We start from the raw sequence: 16,722 nt of genomic DNA on the forward strand, positions 1-16,722 counted from the left end.
CATGTACTACAATCTGGAGCGGTACGTTCTTATTGTAGAACTTGAGAACCGGCAATTGAAGCAGCTGTTGGCAGAAGCCAACAAACGGAATGAGGAGTTGACAAGGATAACCGCAGAGGCGCAGGTGGCTCAGCCCCTACCTCCGCGCGAAAACCAAGTCCCTCCTCTAAGGGACGTACATGTTCCCCCCCGGAGGCCCCGCGGACGTCCAGGAAAGGATGCTGCCACAAGGAGGCCGACTCAGCCTCCGGCACCAGCAGAGCCATCCGCTCCACCTAGGCCCCAAAGGAGTACTCGAGCTCAGGCCCCGGCTAACCCGCCTGTAAAAGTGCCTGCAGGAGCTAAGAATAACCGAACCCCTGCAGAGTCTCGGACTCAGGTACCTGGGAGCGCACCGAATGCGACTGACCCATCTCGGGCAAATTCTGGACCCTCCAGGCTGCGACAAGGGTGGCAGCCACCGTCGCCTATACGGTTCCCTCCGTCACCCATAAGATATCCTTCGCCCCCACACAGAAACGCTCAACCTGTCTGAGATCAGGATCAAGGGCGTGCGGGGGAAAGACAAGGAAACAGAGTGACTTTCCAGGAGCGGAGAGGCGCTCCATCTAAGAGAAGTCAGACGTCACGATCTCGCACTGCGGAGACGAGACGACGTGGAAAGAATCCATCGCGAAATAACCGAGCAATGAGTTTCACCAGTGATGAGTCTGGAGAGACCAGGTCCGTCAGTAAACACGACCGAGGTCGTAAGAATACTGGAAGTCGTAAGAATCGTCCCGACCCGCGAAATCATCTGAATCAGAGTCGGGGGAATGAAGATCAAACAAATCCCGACCTGAGGGATCGCTTGAATAAACGTAGAGATCCCTTGCGGAGACGTGAGCCTGGAATCACTATCAATGACAGTCAATTCCAGACAGCACCTCCTACTGACCCAGTCCAAGAAAGAATCGATCAGCTCGAAAGAGCCTTTAGGCTTTTAAAGAATGAATGAGGAAATGGTCGATATGAGGACTCTGATGAGGAGCTCGAGCCGTTTGCTCCCCATATTTCTGACACCCAATTTCCTCAAGGGTTTTGGATTCCTCACGTCCCTACGTTTGAAGGAAAGACTGACCCGTGTAGTCACCTGAGCACGTTCAACACTATCATGAGAGCCAGTAACGTGGGTTATGAGCTAAGGTGCATGTTATTTCCAACGTCATTGGCAGGACTTGCCAAAAGTTGGTTTGAAAAGTACAAAAGACACTCAATAACCTCATGGGAGCAGTTGTCTAAAGACTTTAAGAAGCAGTTCAGAGCAATGGTAGGGGTCAGACCAGAAGCGTCCACCTTAACTAACGTCCGGCAGCAACCGGGCGAAACATTGAAGAGTTACTTAACGAGATTTAATCTGGAAGTAGCCCGAGCTCGGGATGTGGATGACAGTAGACACCTCATGGCTATCTGAGCTGGCATATTACCGAGAAGTGCCCTTTGGGACGACATGCAAGGGAAACCGGTAAGGTCAATAACCGAGTTTAACAGACGAGCGCAGAGGTTTGTCAATGTAGAGGAAGCGAGGTCGACGCTCAAAGCGACCTCCCAGTCCGAAACTACAACGATAAACATAAACTTTGCCTCAACCTCGGCGGACCCAGCGGCACCAAAGCCTGCCTCGGAGAACCCCTCCAAGAAGAAAAAGAACGAAGGAAGTAATCCCAAAGCTGAGGGAGGAAAGAAAAAGAAAGGGGAGAGGTATTTCTCCATGTATAAGGTATACACCGAGCTCAATGAGTCTCGGGAGAACATATATCTGGCTAACAAAAACCAAGTCCCCTTTAGGCGTCCGGACCCGATGAGAAATCAAAAATCCAAGAGGGATTCCAATAAATATTTTCGGTTCCACAGAGACACCGGACATACAACCGATGAATGTCGACAACTGAAGGACGAGATCGAAGGGTTGATCTCGAGAGGTTACTTCTGACATTATGTCAAAAACCAGAGTACTGGTCAGACAGCCGCGAGCTAGAGAGTAACCGCGCCTCCGACCACACAGAACAATAACTCCCGAGCTCGGGAAGAAGACAGGCCCCCGCCGATAGATGGAGATGATGTAATAACCATCTCGGGAGGGCCTCATCTCGCGGGAGGAGGCAGGAATGCCCAAAAGAGATATGTTAACGAGTTAAAGACAGGGGACGAGTCTCCTTATGAACCCGAACCTAGGGCACTATAAAGCCAGAGGATTGAAACACAACCTATAACCTTCACCGAGGAAGATGCCTCTCATGTTCAGTTCCCTCATCATGATCCGCTGGTCATTACTCTTCAGCTTGCCAATAAAAGGGTTCACCGAGTTCTCATAGATAATGGGAGCTCAGTCAACATCCTTTACAGAGCAACCCTAGAGAAGATGAGACTCTCCCTTCGCGACCTGAAAGCGTGTGCAACCACTTTGTACGGCTTTTCAGGAGTAGGAACTGCCTGAATGGGATCCATTGAGCTCCCCGTGACCTTAGGAGACTATCCAGTCTCGGTGACCAAGATAATGGAGTTCGTGGTAGTAGACTTACCATCCGCCTACAATGTGCTGCTCGGGAGACCCGCCCTAGTCGGACTGGGGGCAGTTTCATCAGTACGACATTTAGCCCTTAAGTTCCTGACCCCCAGCGGGTCGGGACATTAAAAGGAGACCAGTTGGCAGGGAGAGAATGCTATAGCATCTCCTTGAGGGGAAAGAAACAAATGAACGCTCAAGCACTCGTTATCATACAAAACAAAGACGGAACAGTTTTAGAAATTGACGAGGAGATTGATCCGAGGATTGAGGAGAAAACTGACCTCGAACCTTTAGAGGAGCTCGAAGAAACTAATACCTCGAAGAAAGTGAAGGTCGGAAAACACCTCCAAGATGAGGCAAAATAGCAATTAATTTGCTTTCTGAAGAAAAACCAGGATGTCTTCGCGTGGTCGCACTCAGACATGGTAGGGATAAGCCCGAATGTAGCAAGCCACGCTCTAAACATAGACAAAAGCTTTCCCCCAAAGCAACAAAAGCAAAGACAGTTGGACAGAAATAGAAAGAAAGCACTGAAGGAGGAGGTTGACAGGTTAAAGTCAAACCATTTCATTAGGGACGCCTTTTACCCAGACTGGGTAGCCAATCCGGTTTTGGTCCCAAAGCCCAATGGGACGTGGAGAACCTGTATTGACTACTCAGATCTCAACAAAGCTTGCCCAAAAGACTGTTTTCCGTTACCAAGGATTGACCAGCTCGTGGATGCCACGGCGGGGCATGGCCTGATGTCGTTCATGGATGCTTCTTCTGGATATAACCAGATTCCCATGCATGCCCCTGACCAAGAACATACGAGCTTCATCACGGATAAAGGGCTATACTGCTATAATGTCATGCCATTCGAGCTCAAGAATGCTGGAGCCACATACCAGCAGCTCGTAAACATGTTGTTTTCAGAACAAATAGGGAACAACATGGAGGTTTATGTTGATGACATGCTTGTAAAGTCACAACTCAACAAGAACCATGTTGATGACCTCGAAGAGTGCTTTGGTGTGCTCAGGAAGTATAACATGAAGCTAAATCCTCAGAAGTGCACTTTTGGGGTATCTTCAGGAAAAATTTTGGGCTATATTGTGAACTCCTGTGGAATCGAGGCTAACCCTGACAAGATCAAGGCCCTGATTAACATGCCCTCACCTCGAAGGCACAAGGATGTCCAAAGTCTGACTGGCAGGATGGCGGCCCTAAGCAGATTCATCTCGAAGTCTACAGATCGTGGTCTTCCATTTTTCAACCTGCTGAGAGGAGGTAAGAAGTTTGAATGGACAGAGGAGTGCGAGCTGGCCTTTCAGGAGCTCAAAAGACACCTTGCGGAACCACCCATCTTGTCAAAACCTGAAACAGGGGAGATACTGTACCTATACCTTTCAACTACCGAACATGCGATAAGTGCAGTGCTCGTCCGAGAAGAAAAGAGGGTGCAAAGACCCGTTTACTACATCAGTAAAAGATTACTGGGGGTAGAGTCAAGATATCCATTGATGGAGAAACTCGCGCTCAGCTTGATTCATTCATCCCGTAAGCTCCGCCCTTACTTTCAGGCACATCCCATCCATGTGCTGACTGATCAACCACTTAGACAAGTCCTATCTAAACCAGAGGCTTCAAGTTGACTCCTTAAATGGGTTGTTGCGCTCGGACAGTTCGAGATCACCTATCACCCCAGAACGACCATTAAGGCACAGGCACTGGCGGACTTTATAGTGGAATGTACGGGTATAGCCGACGACGAGGTAATAACCACAGCCCACGAGCTGTGGAAACTTTACGTCGACGACTCGTCAAATGAAAATGGAGCAGGGGCAGGGGTCATTTTGGTTACCCCCGCAGGAAGTAGATTTCATTCAGCCCTAATATTTGGCTTTAAAGCATCGAATAATGAGGCCGAGTATGAGGCTTTACTCGCGGGACTTCGTATAGCCAAGGAGATCCAAGCCAAAGCTATACATTGCTACAGTGATTCCCAGCTCGTGGTTAATTAAATCTTGGGTGAATATCAGGCTCGCGACACGAGAATGGCAGCTTATTTGGAGAAGGCAAAATCCGCGTTAGAGTGTTTCGAATTCTATACAATCAAACAGGTTCCCCGCGAGCAGAACTCGAATGCAGATGCCTTAGCTCGACTCGCCATGTCCACCGAAAACGAAGAGCTGAATGTTGTGCCCGTAGAACACCTATCAGCACCTAGCATTAACGAGCCAGAAGAGGAAGATGTGTGTATGATCGAAACAGAGTCGACCTGGATGACCCCCATAGTTGACTATCTCGAAAATGGAGTTCTTCCAAAAGATCGGAACCAAGCTCGAAAGTTGATGTATCAACTTCCCCGTTACACAATTTTGGATGGAAGGCTATACCGAAGGGGGTATTCCATGCCGTTACTTAGATGTGTAACCCCTCCCGAAGCTAAAAAAATCATTGAAGAAATTCATGAAGGGTTCTGCGGAGATCATACCGGGGGGCATAGCCTATCCAAGAAGATCATACGCCAGGGATACTTCTGGCCAACCATTAAAGCGGATTCTTTCGAGTATGTGAAGAAGTGCAACAAATGCCAGAGATTCGCCACGATACCCCGAGCCCCACCATCCGAGCTGACCATGTTGACATCCCCATGGCCTTTCGTGGTATGGGGCATCGACCTCATAGGCTCTCTCCCGACTGGCAAAGGCGGAGTGAAATATGCTGTAGTCGCCGTGGATTACTTCACAAAATGTACGGAGGCTGAACCGTTGGCAACTATAACCTCAAAGAAGATCCTTGATTTCGTTGTAAAGAGCATCGTGTGCCGATACGGAGTACCGAGGAAGATCGTATCCGACAACGGAACCCAGTTCGATTGCGACCTATTCACCAACTTTTGTGAAAAGAACGGTATAATAAGGAGTTTTTCATCAGTGGCTCACCCTCAAGCGAATGGCCAGGTCGAAGCTGTGAACAAAACTCTCAAGAGTTCTCTAAAGAAAAAGTTGGAGGAAGCAAAGGGACGATGGCCCGAAGAATTGCCCCAAGTCCTTTGGGGATACAGGACAACGGCTCGAACCTCGACAGGACTTACCCCGTTCTCTTTAGCATACGGCTGCGAGGCAATGTTGCCCATAGAAGTCGAAATCCCAACGATCCGAACTCAGATTTACGACCAAAGTTCAAACCAAACTCAGCTCGAGGAAACCTTAGACTTGATTGAAGAAAAAAGAGAAGAGGCTCAGCTGAGAAATGCTGCCTACCAGCAACGAACTACCAGATATTTCAACAAAAGGGTTCGAGATCGAAAGTTCGGAATGGGAGACCTGGTTTTGAGACGCGTATTCCTTGCAACTCGAGATCCAGCAGCTGGAGTGCTCGGGCCGAATTGGGAAGGACCATACCAGATAGAGTCAGTCATCCGACCTGGTGTGTACAAACTTGTGAGATTGGATGGGAGCCTAGTACCGCGAGCATAAAATGGCGAACACCTTAGACCTTACTATCAGTAGTGTAGGAAAAATGTTGCCTATAACCATGAGTTTCTATTTGTATTAGCTTATTTGTTTTGAATGTCATCAAATAAAAGATCCATTTCGTTCGAATATGTTATTTCTTTTTATTTTTGCAATCTCTCTTAATTTAATAACCTATGGTCACACTCATAGGATATTAAAGGGGCATCATTGGTACATATACCATCTACTTAAAAAATAAAAAATAACATATATACAAGAAATATATAGTATTTAGATGTAACCAAATACACGAGCCTAGATAGTTCGGATATAACCGAATTATCAAAGGCATATAAAGTATTTGGATGTAACCAAATACGCGAGCTGAGATAGTTCGGACATAACCGAATTATCAAAAACTGAAAACATTTGGAGTTAACCAGATGCGCAAACTTAACAGGTTCGGAACAAACCAGCCAAAAGAAAGAAAAAAAAACTAATCGATGGTAAGTAGGAACCCAAACCTATTTCGAAATCGAGGCTGGGATATCTTAAAGAAAATAGTTTCGAACTCTTAACCTTGGAGCAAAAACCGAGGATGAGAGAAAGTGAATAAGCAAAAAAAGATATAACCAAATCATCCACGTTACATACCATATAAGTACTTTCGGGTTCATGGTTGAAGTAATATCCGACTTTGAAGAATAACGAGGTCAGAAGCGGATAATTTGAACAAACTGTGCATGAATGCATTGAGCTTCGAACCTAAATCCACAATATGTTTGTATGACTAAATAAACATAACTGATTCATCAATATAAAATGTGCCAAATATTTCGAGCCAAGAAATATAAAGCATATATAAGTAATATTTAAAGAAATTGTATCAACCCCGAGGGCATAAATTAAAATAATTACAGAAATAAGGAGATGCAGCCCCAATAAATGGTTCCCCTGAGATCAGAGTCAAGGAAGAGGAGTCTCCTTAGCCTTCTCAGCATCTGCAGCACCGAATTCCTCAGGACGAATAGCATGGCTATCCTCCTGGGCTCCCTCCGAAGCGGCGCCCTGATCAGCCTTCTCCTTCTCGAGTTGCTCAGCCTCTTCCTTCTCGAGCCGAGCATTCCACCTTTCAAGAAGTAGCGCCTCGTGAGGACCTAAGAAGCTGGTGTCCAGATCTTCATTGTAGGCCCACATTCGGTACATAGCAGAGTCAACCGCTTGATCCTTCTTCTCCTTGTATTCAGCAAGGAGGCGAGCTTTTTCATCCTCCATGATGTCGAAGGTGGCAGCCTTTTCCTCTTCAAGCTTCTTGTTGGTCTCCTAAAGCTGGGTGAGCTCCTTCTTATGCTCCTCGAGCTCAGCTTTCAGCTTCCCGAGCTCGGTGGCCATGTCCTCACACTCCATGGCTCCTGCCTCAAGCTTCGCATTCGCTGCCTTCAGATCATCGCATGCTTTAAGCTGGAGATCCTTCGCCTCCTAAGCATGAGACTTGCTCGAGTGGATCTCATTGTTCAGCTTATAATTGAGCTGGGCAGTGAAGGCAAGGGCCTGAAAAAGGAAGAAACCACCATTAGCTCCAGGTCTGTGTGATTATAAGCAGAAAAGGAAGGACTATAGAAGGATACTCACCGCGGCAGTATGCTCGATACTCTTCTCGTAGAGAACAGTGCAGTCTCGGGTGTCATTTAAGCACTACCATTGGGCAGCTTCGAGACTGCCATAGCTCTGGCCGATCCGAGACATAACATCCGAGATCAGTGTAGATCTGTGGGACCCAGCAGCATTATCGACCACATATGCATCCATGTGGGGGAAATTGATAGCTTCTGAGCTCGAGAAGCAGAAGGCTGCCTAGAAGGCGGACCTAAGGATGACTGACCTACCACAGGAGGTTGGGATTCAGCCATAATGGAGGGACCAACCAGCGAAGTCGGTGCCACAGCGGAGACGACGACCTGCGAGGGCGGCGCCGTTGTGGAAGCGCCGGCCTGGGAAGTCGCCGCAGCGACGGAGCTCGAAACCGGCAGAGCAAAGGGAGGTGTTTTCTTGGACCTCTTGGGGCCCTTGCCCGGCTGGTCAGTCTTGAACGACCCCGCTCTGGGACGCTTGCTCCTCTTGGCGCCAGCACCATCGATGACGTTGTCAAGGTCGGAGTCCATCTTGCCTGCACGAGTCACAACACAAAATGAGTTAATGAAAGAGAAGCATACAAGTTTCTTCAATATCACAGACATATAAAGTGATGATAGAAGAAACCTAACTGGAACTCTCCCCCGAGCTCGAGCTTGGGGACCATGAAATTCCCCCGTCTTCAGAGGAGGCGGGGGGAGTGCCTTCCCTATATGTGGGCGATAACCTCGAAAGGTCCCTATAATCGTTGGTCCCATATTGAACAGCTATCCCGTTCCACACCTCGTCCGTGGTATACATGGTGTCGTATTTCCCGAGCCCACTGTCAAACCTATGGACACAGTCATTTACCCAACTCCATATGTAGAAGTGGTATCTATCCTGTGGACACGAGACTAACCTATTGGGCATGTGTTTTAGTAAGGTGGGGGACCACATTCTCGAGGTAGGGAGGACTTTACCTTCATCTGAATCTGAGCTCGAGGCTTCATCATTAGCCTCATTCCCCGACTGCGGACTCCTCAGGCGAACTGGAAGTGGTGGCCTCTTTTCTCTCCTCGGAGGAAGGGCGCCTGTGGGCAGGGGCACCTGCTCCCAGTGTTCAAATTTTTTGTTGGACCAGTCAAAAGTGGACTGGCCCTCTCCCAAAAGTCCACAATTTCGGAGCCTATCCTCGTGTAAAAGGTATAGGAGAGACCTCTTGCCGTGTGGGAGTTGGAGCAGAGTCTCTCTATGCTCCTTCATTGTATCGTCAGAAGTGGGACGCTGAAAGTTGGCTGAAAGATAACATATATCTACTAAGTGCGGATCTAAGAGCTAAAATCTCAAGCACAGAAATAAAGGTAACAAGAATACTTACGAATCCGCCTGAACGAATAGTGTCAAGACGGGGACAAACCATCCGTCCAGAAGAAGGCCCTTTTGAAATCAGGCAGATGATTGGGAAGATCTTCAAAGACCTTCTTCTCCTTGGGGTAGCTCGAGAGGTAATAAAATCCATCCCCTCCCCGAGCTCGGGAGGGGTTACTTTTCAGACAAAAGAGATACAAGATCTCTTGAGGCGAAGGTCCTTTCCACCCCATCTCGTGGTATAAGGACCTCAGGGCAGACAGTACCCTATAAGAGTTGGTGTTGAGTTGGAACGGGGCCAACCCAGCGAAATCCGTGAAGTCCTTGAAAAAAGACTTCAAGGGCAACAGAGCTCCTGCCCTCATGTGTTCCTGGCTCTAGGCCGAGTATTTCACACTGGCGTCGCAGCCCCCAGGGGCGAAGCAGCTTCGTTCATGGTCGACCGGAGCTCGACACTTCAAGGAACCTGACAGGCTAAGGCCGTGGAAAGCCAGGATTTCACTTATCTGGCTAGTTGTGGTAACCGAGCTCCAGTAGTGCTCGGCCTCAAACATTTCTCTCCTCGGCTGTGAGGAAGAAGGTTCCCCCATTAGTGAAAATTTGAGCTCTCCCGGATGGTATGCGACAGTAACCTTTAATGCAGGATCGAGAGGAATCGGCCTAGGTCCTGAATAGGATTCCGGATAGAGGGCCTCCCGAAGAACTCTCCTCTTCCCCTCTATGACCTCGTCAATCTGGCGGCGGTAGTGAGCTCGAACGTCCTCTTGCTCGCGCACAAGCTCGTATTCTCTTATCCGACGTTGATTCTGGGCGAACATCGATTCTGGGCTCGGAGATTTTGGCTCGTAAAGGATTGCCAGCAACGGCCCCCACCGTCTTTCCAGATTCTGTGACATCTAGCGAGAAAGAAAAAATGGTGAGGGCCATACATACAAGAGTTGCGAGCTCGAAGTTACGAGCTCGGGGGTTTAGGAGCAAAACAAGCTAACTATCATGACCCTTATTGAAGGGTCAGGGCGTGCGTTCCACGAAAAAGAAAGGAGCGTGGGTAATTTTTTGAAAATCCCGAAGATCAAGGGAAAAAAAGAGTGGCGGTTAATCAGAAAAGGCATTCTTGGGTTTCGTGCATTTATCAAAGGCAAGGTTTTTTACCCGAAAACTTAGTGTACAAGAAGCGTCGCCTAAAAATTTCAAAACCCAGAAAATAGGAACCTCACTCAAACATGAGAACTGGGTATGAACCAGTGATGTAAATCCAGTATGAAAGTCAAGAAAGCACAAGAACCTATCAGATCAAAACCTCCTATCATATCATGCTAAGGATGTAAACTAATATACACAGCAAGAACAGTATGAACAAAAACTAACAAAATGGAAAACGAAGATTGCATACTTACACAATAATGGCGATTGCAGAGAGATTGTCGATTGAAGAAGAGGTTGCAAATAAGAACTCACGAACTCGAACAGACCAGGGTTTCTCTGTTTCTTTGGCCGAGAAAACATGCACAGAATAGAAACTTTATAAAGAGGTATCTGGTTTTGTTTTTCTTCTTTTCTTGCTTTTGGTGAACGAAGGTAAAAATGAAGATGAAGAGTGGGGTCTCGTATATATAGATGGAAAAAGGGGGGATTAATCCGGGGCGTTGAATGAAATCCTTGCTAAATCGGACGGATGGGAATCAATGACAAGATGGCTTCGAAAAGGTGGTAGATGGATGATCATGGGCATGTTTCCAAGGTACTCAAGTACCAAAAATGAGCAATACCCAGCTGACGCGTGTCCATTTTCAAAAGTGTGACGGTACAGTTCTCAAAGAAAGTAGTTCAAAAGTTTCCTTCTCTTAGGATTCGAACAAATACTTTTGAGGGGGCAAGATGTTACACCCAGATTTCGAGCTATGTTAAATATGACCTCGAAATTTGGATTCGCAAACAAGTGGACTCACGAGGTTGGAAATATGCTCCAGGATTAAATACCGAGCCTGCAGGACATAGACGACCTCGAATGTGGTGACCTCGGAGTGTTCATGATCTCGAAAGGCAGCTCCGGGGAAGCACTCATCTTCAGGGATGACCTCGGATCAGGGGTCCCGAGCTCGACGCACATACGATCTCGAAAGCCATGTGACCTCGGGAGATATCTCTAACTCGAAAGATGACGGGAAACCTGGGAGGCTAAAACCTTAGAGATACGTGATAACCACCTTGAATATCTATAAGTGTCGTAAATACGAGATGTAATCCTCGTTTATTACTGTAAATCCCCTAGAATCGTGGGATATTATTTGGTCAGTTATACGTCCCCTGGTCTTCAGGGGACGGTTCCTTTTATATATGATTATAGGCATTCAAAACCATTAATTGTATTCACAAAAAAAGTAACTACCCAAAATATGTGGGATAATATTCTTCAGTCTTCTCTATAAATAGAGAGGCGATCCACCATTGTAAAGGACCGAAAATTCTGAACCTTGAGAGAAAACTCTGAAGAATTCATTCCTTTAGAATTTTCAGAGATAATCTTGAGTTTAATAACAGAGACTCGTGGACTAGGCAGATTTAACTGCTGAACCACGTAAAAATCGTGTGTTTGTATTGTCTTATTTCAATTGGCCATTATCAGTTATTGTTTATGTGCTCTTCTTTCATTGTTTGACGAAAAACGGCGTCAACAGGCCCGAATTAGTCCGGCCCAAGCCCAATGCACTCACTTGCCTATAAATATGAACAGTGGTGCACTGGGGAAAATGATGAAATTCTTCTCTAAGAGGCATACACTCTGCTCAAATTCAAAGAGTTCATTACTTAAGCTCCTAAAAAGCTATAATACAATTGACTCGTGGACTAAGGCTCTTTAACGCCCCAACCACGTAAAACTCCTTGTGCGATAATCTTTATTTATTACTTTCTAAGCTCTCTTATCTTTGATGATTCTAGTTTCTGAAAAAACTCGGTAAACATATATATATATTGTAATAAGAATGTATATCTGACATAATATAACAAAAATATATATATATACTAGTATAAGCAAAGGGCAATGGATTTACTTAGTTTTATTTATATGCAATTATATAATATAACATAAATATTTTTCTATATTGAAATTATTTTTCAGTTAATATATTTGTTGTATTAATACTTTTTATTTCCTTTAGTTATATTAAAAAGAGTATATTGTGACTAAAATACTCAATGTTTTCAAAATGTTGCACTTTTATACCCAAATTTTTTTTTGGAAGTAAATATAATCTATGTTTTTAAAATGATGCACTTTTATACATTTTTTTCTATTATTTTGAGAAAAAAATAAGAAAGTTAATAAAAAAAAATATAGGTTTTTAATTATTTTATGTGATAATCGAAATTCCATGATCCGCAGGAGGAAATACCGTGTCAAAAACGGTGCAATCCTACATCGTCTGAGGAATGTCAGGTGTGATGATTCTAAGACTGTTTAGGTATGAGATTACACAGTTGAAGACGACTTTAAATGGATTGATGTGTACTACCTATGCCAACAAGATGCATCTTCTTAACTTTGAGTAGTCTCATGATGGGTGACCTCCTAGGAAGTTTTCACAAAAAGCGTGTGAGTGAGAACAAATTACGTTGGAAAGACTCGTGTTGGTTTGCAATTCCTTAAAATAAATATTTTAAATTAAAACTTAATAAATGTTTTATTAAAAATAATAAAAGTAGATTTAAAATAATTAAAAAATATTTTCCATCGATTTAAAATATAAGTTTAAAAGAAAGTGAATGAAAAATATAAGTTTTAATTATTTTGATTAATTTTAAAATCTTAAATAATTTTTTTATTATTTTGAGAAAGAATAAGAAAGTGAAAATAATATATTCATAGAATCATTTACATATGATTTATCTATTTTCTCATAATTTGTGATTTTTTCTAATTTTTTTTATTTAACAAAAGAGTTATTAACAATTTAAAAAATCTTTATAGTCCCACATGATTTATAAACCATTGTGATGTTATACTTTTAGGCTATATGTAAAGTACATTCCTTCATTTTGATTTGTAATATGTCAAAATATTAATATTTTATTTATATAGGCGATTGATTTAACTCAATTTTGCAAAATAATTTTTTTAGTTATATTAATATTTGACATATTATTTATAGTTATATATGAGGTGAGGTGACTTCTTAGAATCATTTATATATGATTTATCTATTTTCTCATAATTGTAATTTGTTCTAATTTTTTTGTTTAACAAAATAATTAATTAATAATTTAAAAAATCCATATAGTCTCACATCACCATTGTGATGTTATACTTTTAGACTATATATATTGTAACAAGAATGTATATATTTATGACATAATATAACAAAAAAATATATATGTATACTAGGTATAAACAACAGCAAATAGACGTTTATTTATATGAAATTATATAATATAACTTATATATTTTTGTATATTTAAATTATTTTTTAGTTATTAAATTTGTTGTTATAATTGTTTTTTTTCCAATAGTTATATTAAAAAGAGTAAATTGCAGCTAAAGTACTCAATATTTTTAAAATGTTGAACTTTTATACCCAATCTTTTTTTTCGGTGGTAAATATACTCAATATTTTCAAAATGTTGTACTTTTATACCAAAACTTTTATTTGGCAGTAAATATACTCAATGTTTTTAAAATGATGTACTTTTATACCTATTTTTTATTATTATTTTGAGAAATAATAAGAAAATTAATGAAAAATATAAGTTTTTAATTTTATTCTTTAAAATAACTATTATAAATTAAAAATTAAAAATTTTTTTATTAAAATTAATAAAAAATGATTTAAAATAATTAAAAATATTTTTCCATCAATTTAAAATATAAGTTTTTTAAAAAAAAGTGAAGGAAAAATATAAGTTTTAATTATTTTGATTAATTTTAAAATCTTAAATGATTTTTTTTTATTATTTTGAGAAAGATTAAAGAAGTGAAAATAATTTAAAATTTAAAATATAATTAAAATTCTATATTTTTCTTTCATTTTCCTATTATTACTCAAAATAATAAAAAAATAATTATAAAAGTCTAACATTTTAATAACATTGAGTATATTTATCGCAAAAAAAAAATTTAAGTATAAAAGTACAACATTTTAAAGATTGAGTATATTTATCGCCGAATAAAAGATTATGTAGAAAATTGAAACATTTTGAAAACATTAAATATTTTAACTATAATTTACTTTATTAAAAATTTATTTTAAATAATATATATATGAAATTTTCTAAATAAATGCGCAAACTAATATTCTTTTGCCTAATTAAATAAATATATCAAAGCAACCAAATACCATTTTTTATATTAATTGATTACCTATATTGTCAGTAACATGAGTAAGTGATAATCCAAATTAAAAATATATATAAAAAGTAGTGCAAAAACTAAAAGAAAACTATTGAAGAAGAAAAATTAGACGACGTTGCATACAAAATCGAAAAGGAAGAAGAAGAAAAGATTGAACTAAAAGAAAAAGAAGATCGTAGAAGAGGATCAAAGAAGAAGAAGTGGGAGAAGTTATGTTCTTTAAGTAAATTAAATAAAATAATGAAAAATGTAATTAAAATTGTATTAAAAATAAAAATAAAATAATTCAAGAAATTAGAAAATATAAAATATTTAAAATTACATGTTTATGTTTAATAATTGAGGTAAAAATGACAGAATTACCTAAAGTATAATGTAAAACTCATTAAACAAATAAACTTAAGATCAATATATTACATTATTTAAAAATTATACAAAAATATAAGAAAGTTAATCTCATAAACTGAAAATAAGAAAAGTGATAGATTTGGGAAAGCTCATACTTGTGTAAAAAAAAACACATTTATAAAAAAAGAAAAAGAAATTTACTTTAAAGATAAAACATTAAACAAAACAAAAAACAGTAAACGACATAAAATGACTGAAACGACAGCGAAAGTATTCAAACCTAAAACCACCTCTAAAACCCTACAATACTTGCTTTGCTACGCTCAGAACTTTGCCCCCTGTCCCCAATTAACCCCAGCTCGGATCATTTCATTTCCAGAAACCCTAGAAAATGTCGTCCTCGAGCTCCATTCGCCATCTTCGCCATTTCTCGTCCACCGCCAAATCTGCAATCTCCATCTCCAAAGCAAAGTTGAAGCTCCGAAGCGAGTATGATCCAGACAAAGCGCTCGAAATCTACTCCTCCGTTTCCGATCACTATTCCTCTCCCACCATCTCTCGCTATGCTCAGGACCTCACTATTCGTCGCCTCGCCAAGTCCCGACGCTTCGCCGATATCGAAACTCTTATCGAGTCTCATAAAAAGGATCCCAAAATCAAGCAAGAACCTTACTTGTCTACTCTCATTCGATCGTACGGAAGAGCTGGAATGTTCGACCAAGCCATGCGGACCTTTGAACAAATGGACGAATTGGGCACTCCCAGGTCGGTAATATCTTTCAATTCCCTTTTAACTGCATGTAATCATTCGAAACTGTTTGATAAAGTGCCTGAGTTGTTTAACGACCTTCCTAAGAAATACGGCGTTTTGCCGGATAAAGTGACTTATGGCATATTGGTCCGGTCGTATTGCGAGGCGGGTACACCTGAGAAGGCCCTTGAGATCGTGGCAGATATGGAGAAGAATGATCTCGAGGTTACTGCAGTAACTTATACGACCATAATGGATGCCATGTACAAGAAGGGTCAGGCTGAGGAAGCGGATAAATTGTGGAATACTATGCTGGATAAGGGTTGTGAAGTTGATGTTACAGCTTACAATGTTAGAATGATGCATTCCCATGGCGGTGAACCAGAGACTGTCAAGGCTATGATTGAAGAAATGAGGAATGCTGGGCTTAAACCTGATGCCATTAGCTACAATTACTTGATGACTAGTTACTGCAAGAGTGGGATGTTGGATGAAGCTAAGAAAGTATTTGATGGGCTTGAGGGAAATGGGTGTAATCCTAATGCGGCGACATTTAGATCTTTGATATACTATTTGTGTAGGAATGAGGATTTTGATAAAGGGTACAAAATTTTCAAGAAGAGTGTGCAGGTACATAAGATTCCGGATTTCAACACATTGAAACATTTGGTGGAGGGGTTAGTGAAGAAAAAGAAGATTAAGGAAGCGAAAGGAATGATCCGGACTATTAAAAAGAAATTCCCTCCTAATGTCTTGGTTTCTTGGGGGAAAGTTGAAGAGAGCCTTGGTTTGGCTTCTGCTTCTTCTGAGGCTCATGCAGCTACGGATGAGGATGAAGAGGCTGCTGCATGAGTATTTAGTATTATTTGACGGATTCGTTCCTTTAATCTGGCTGGCTACTGCATGTGATGATGATCTGTTTGAATTGTTAACTACAGGCAGTGCAGATATAGAGTTTATCTTTGAATTGACTACTGTGATTGCAAGTTTGGAACTAGCATGATGTTATCATAAAAGTGTAAAAGCTTTAGTTTTTTTTTATTAGTGATGGGAACTCAGAGTTAGCCTTTTCCAATGCTTATTCTGCCATTTTGTTGTAGCTGTTCAGAGCTTCATCATTTCACTGCTAGTGAAAAATTACATTCTTTTTCCACCATTAATACATTCTGTTGTACTCGAGTAACGTTAATGCCATCGGTGGCCTTACCAATAAGCACTTTTTGCGATTGGTTTCGAAAGAAAAATGCACCCTGTTCTGTAATGCAGTTTATTACGCTTAAATTTTGTTTTTTTTACAAGAAAG

General features: G+C 41.5%; 1 protein-coding gene across 1 annotated transcript; it reads left to right on the forward strand.

Annotated features, from left to right (window-relative positions):
* The first annotated feature begins 14,891 nt into the window (after positions 1 to 14,891).
* LOC133812598 (small ribosomal subunit protein mL103 (rPPR7)) lies at positions 14,892 to 16,575 on the forward strand. Its single transcript, XM_062246386.1, has one exon. The coding sequence runs from the start codon at positions 15,060 to 15,062 to the stop codon at positions 16,269 to 16,271; it is 1,212 nt and encodes a 403-aa protein (XP_062102370.1). The 5' UTR covers positions 14,892 to 15,059; the 3' UTR covers positions 16,272 to 16,575.
* The last annotated feature ends 147 nt before the right edge of the window (positions 16,576 to 16,722 follow it).

This window comes from Humulus lupulus, chromosome 1, assembly GCF_963169125.1.
Source record: "Humulus lupulus chromosome 1, drHumLupu1.1, whole genome shotgun sequence".
Taxonomy (NCBI): Eukaryota; Viridiplantae; Streptophyta; class Magnoliopsida; order Rosales; family Cannabaceae; genus Humulus; species Humulus lupulus.

What these genes read in the sequence shown, in the direction of transcription:
- LOC133812598 (XM_062246386.1), top strand. Translation starts at nt 15,060, where the DNA reads ATGTCGTCCTCGAGCTCCATTCGCCATCTTCGCCATTTCTCGTCCACC.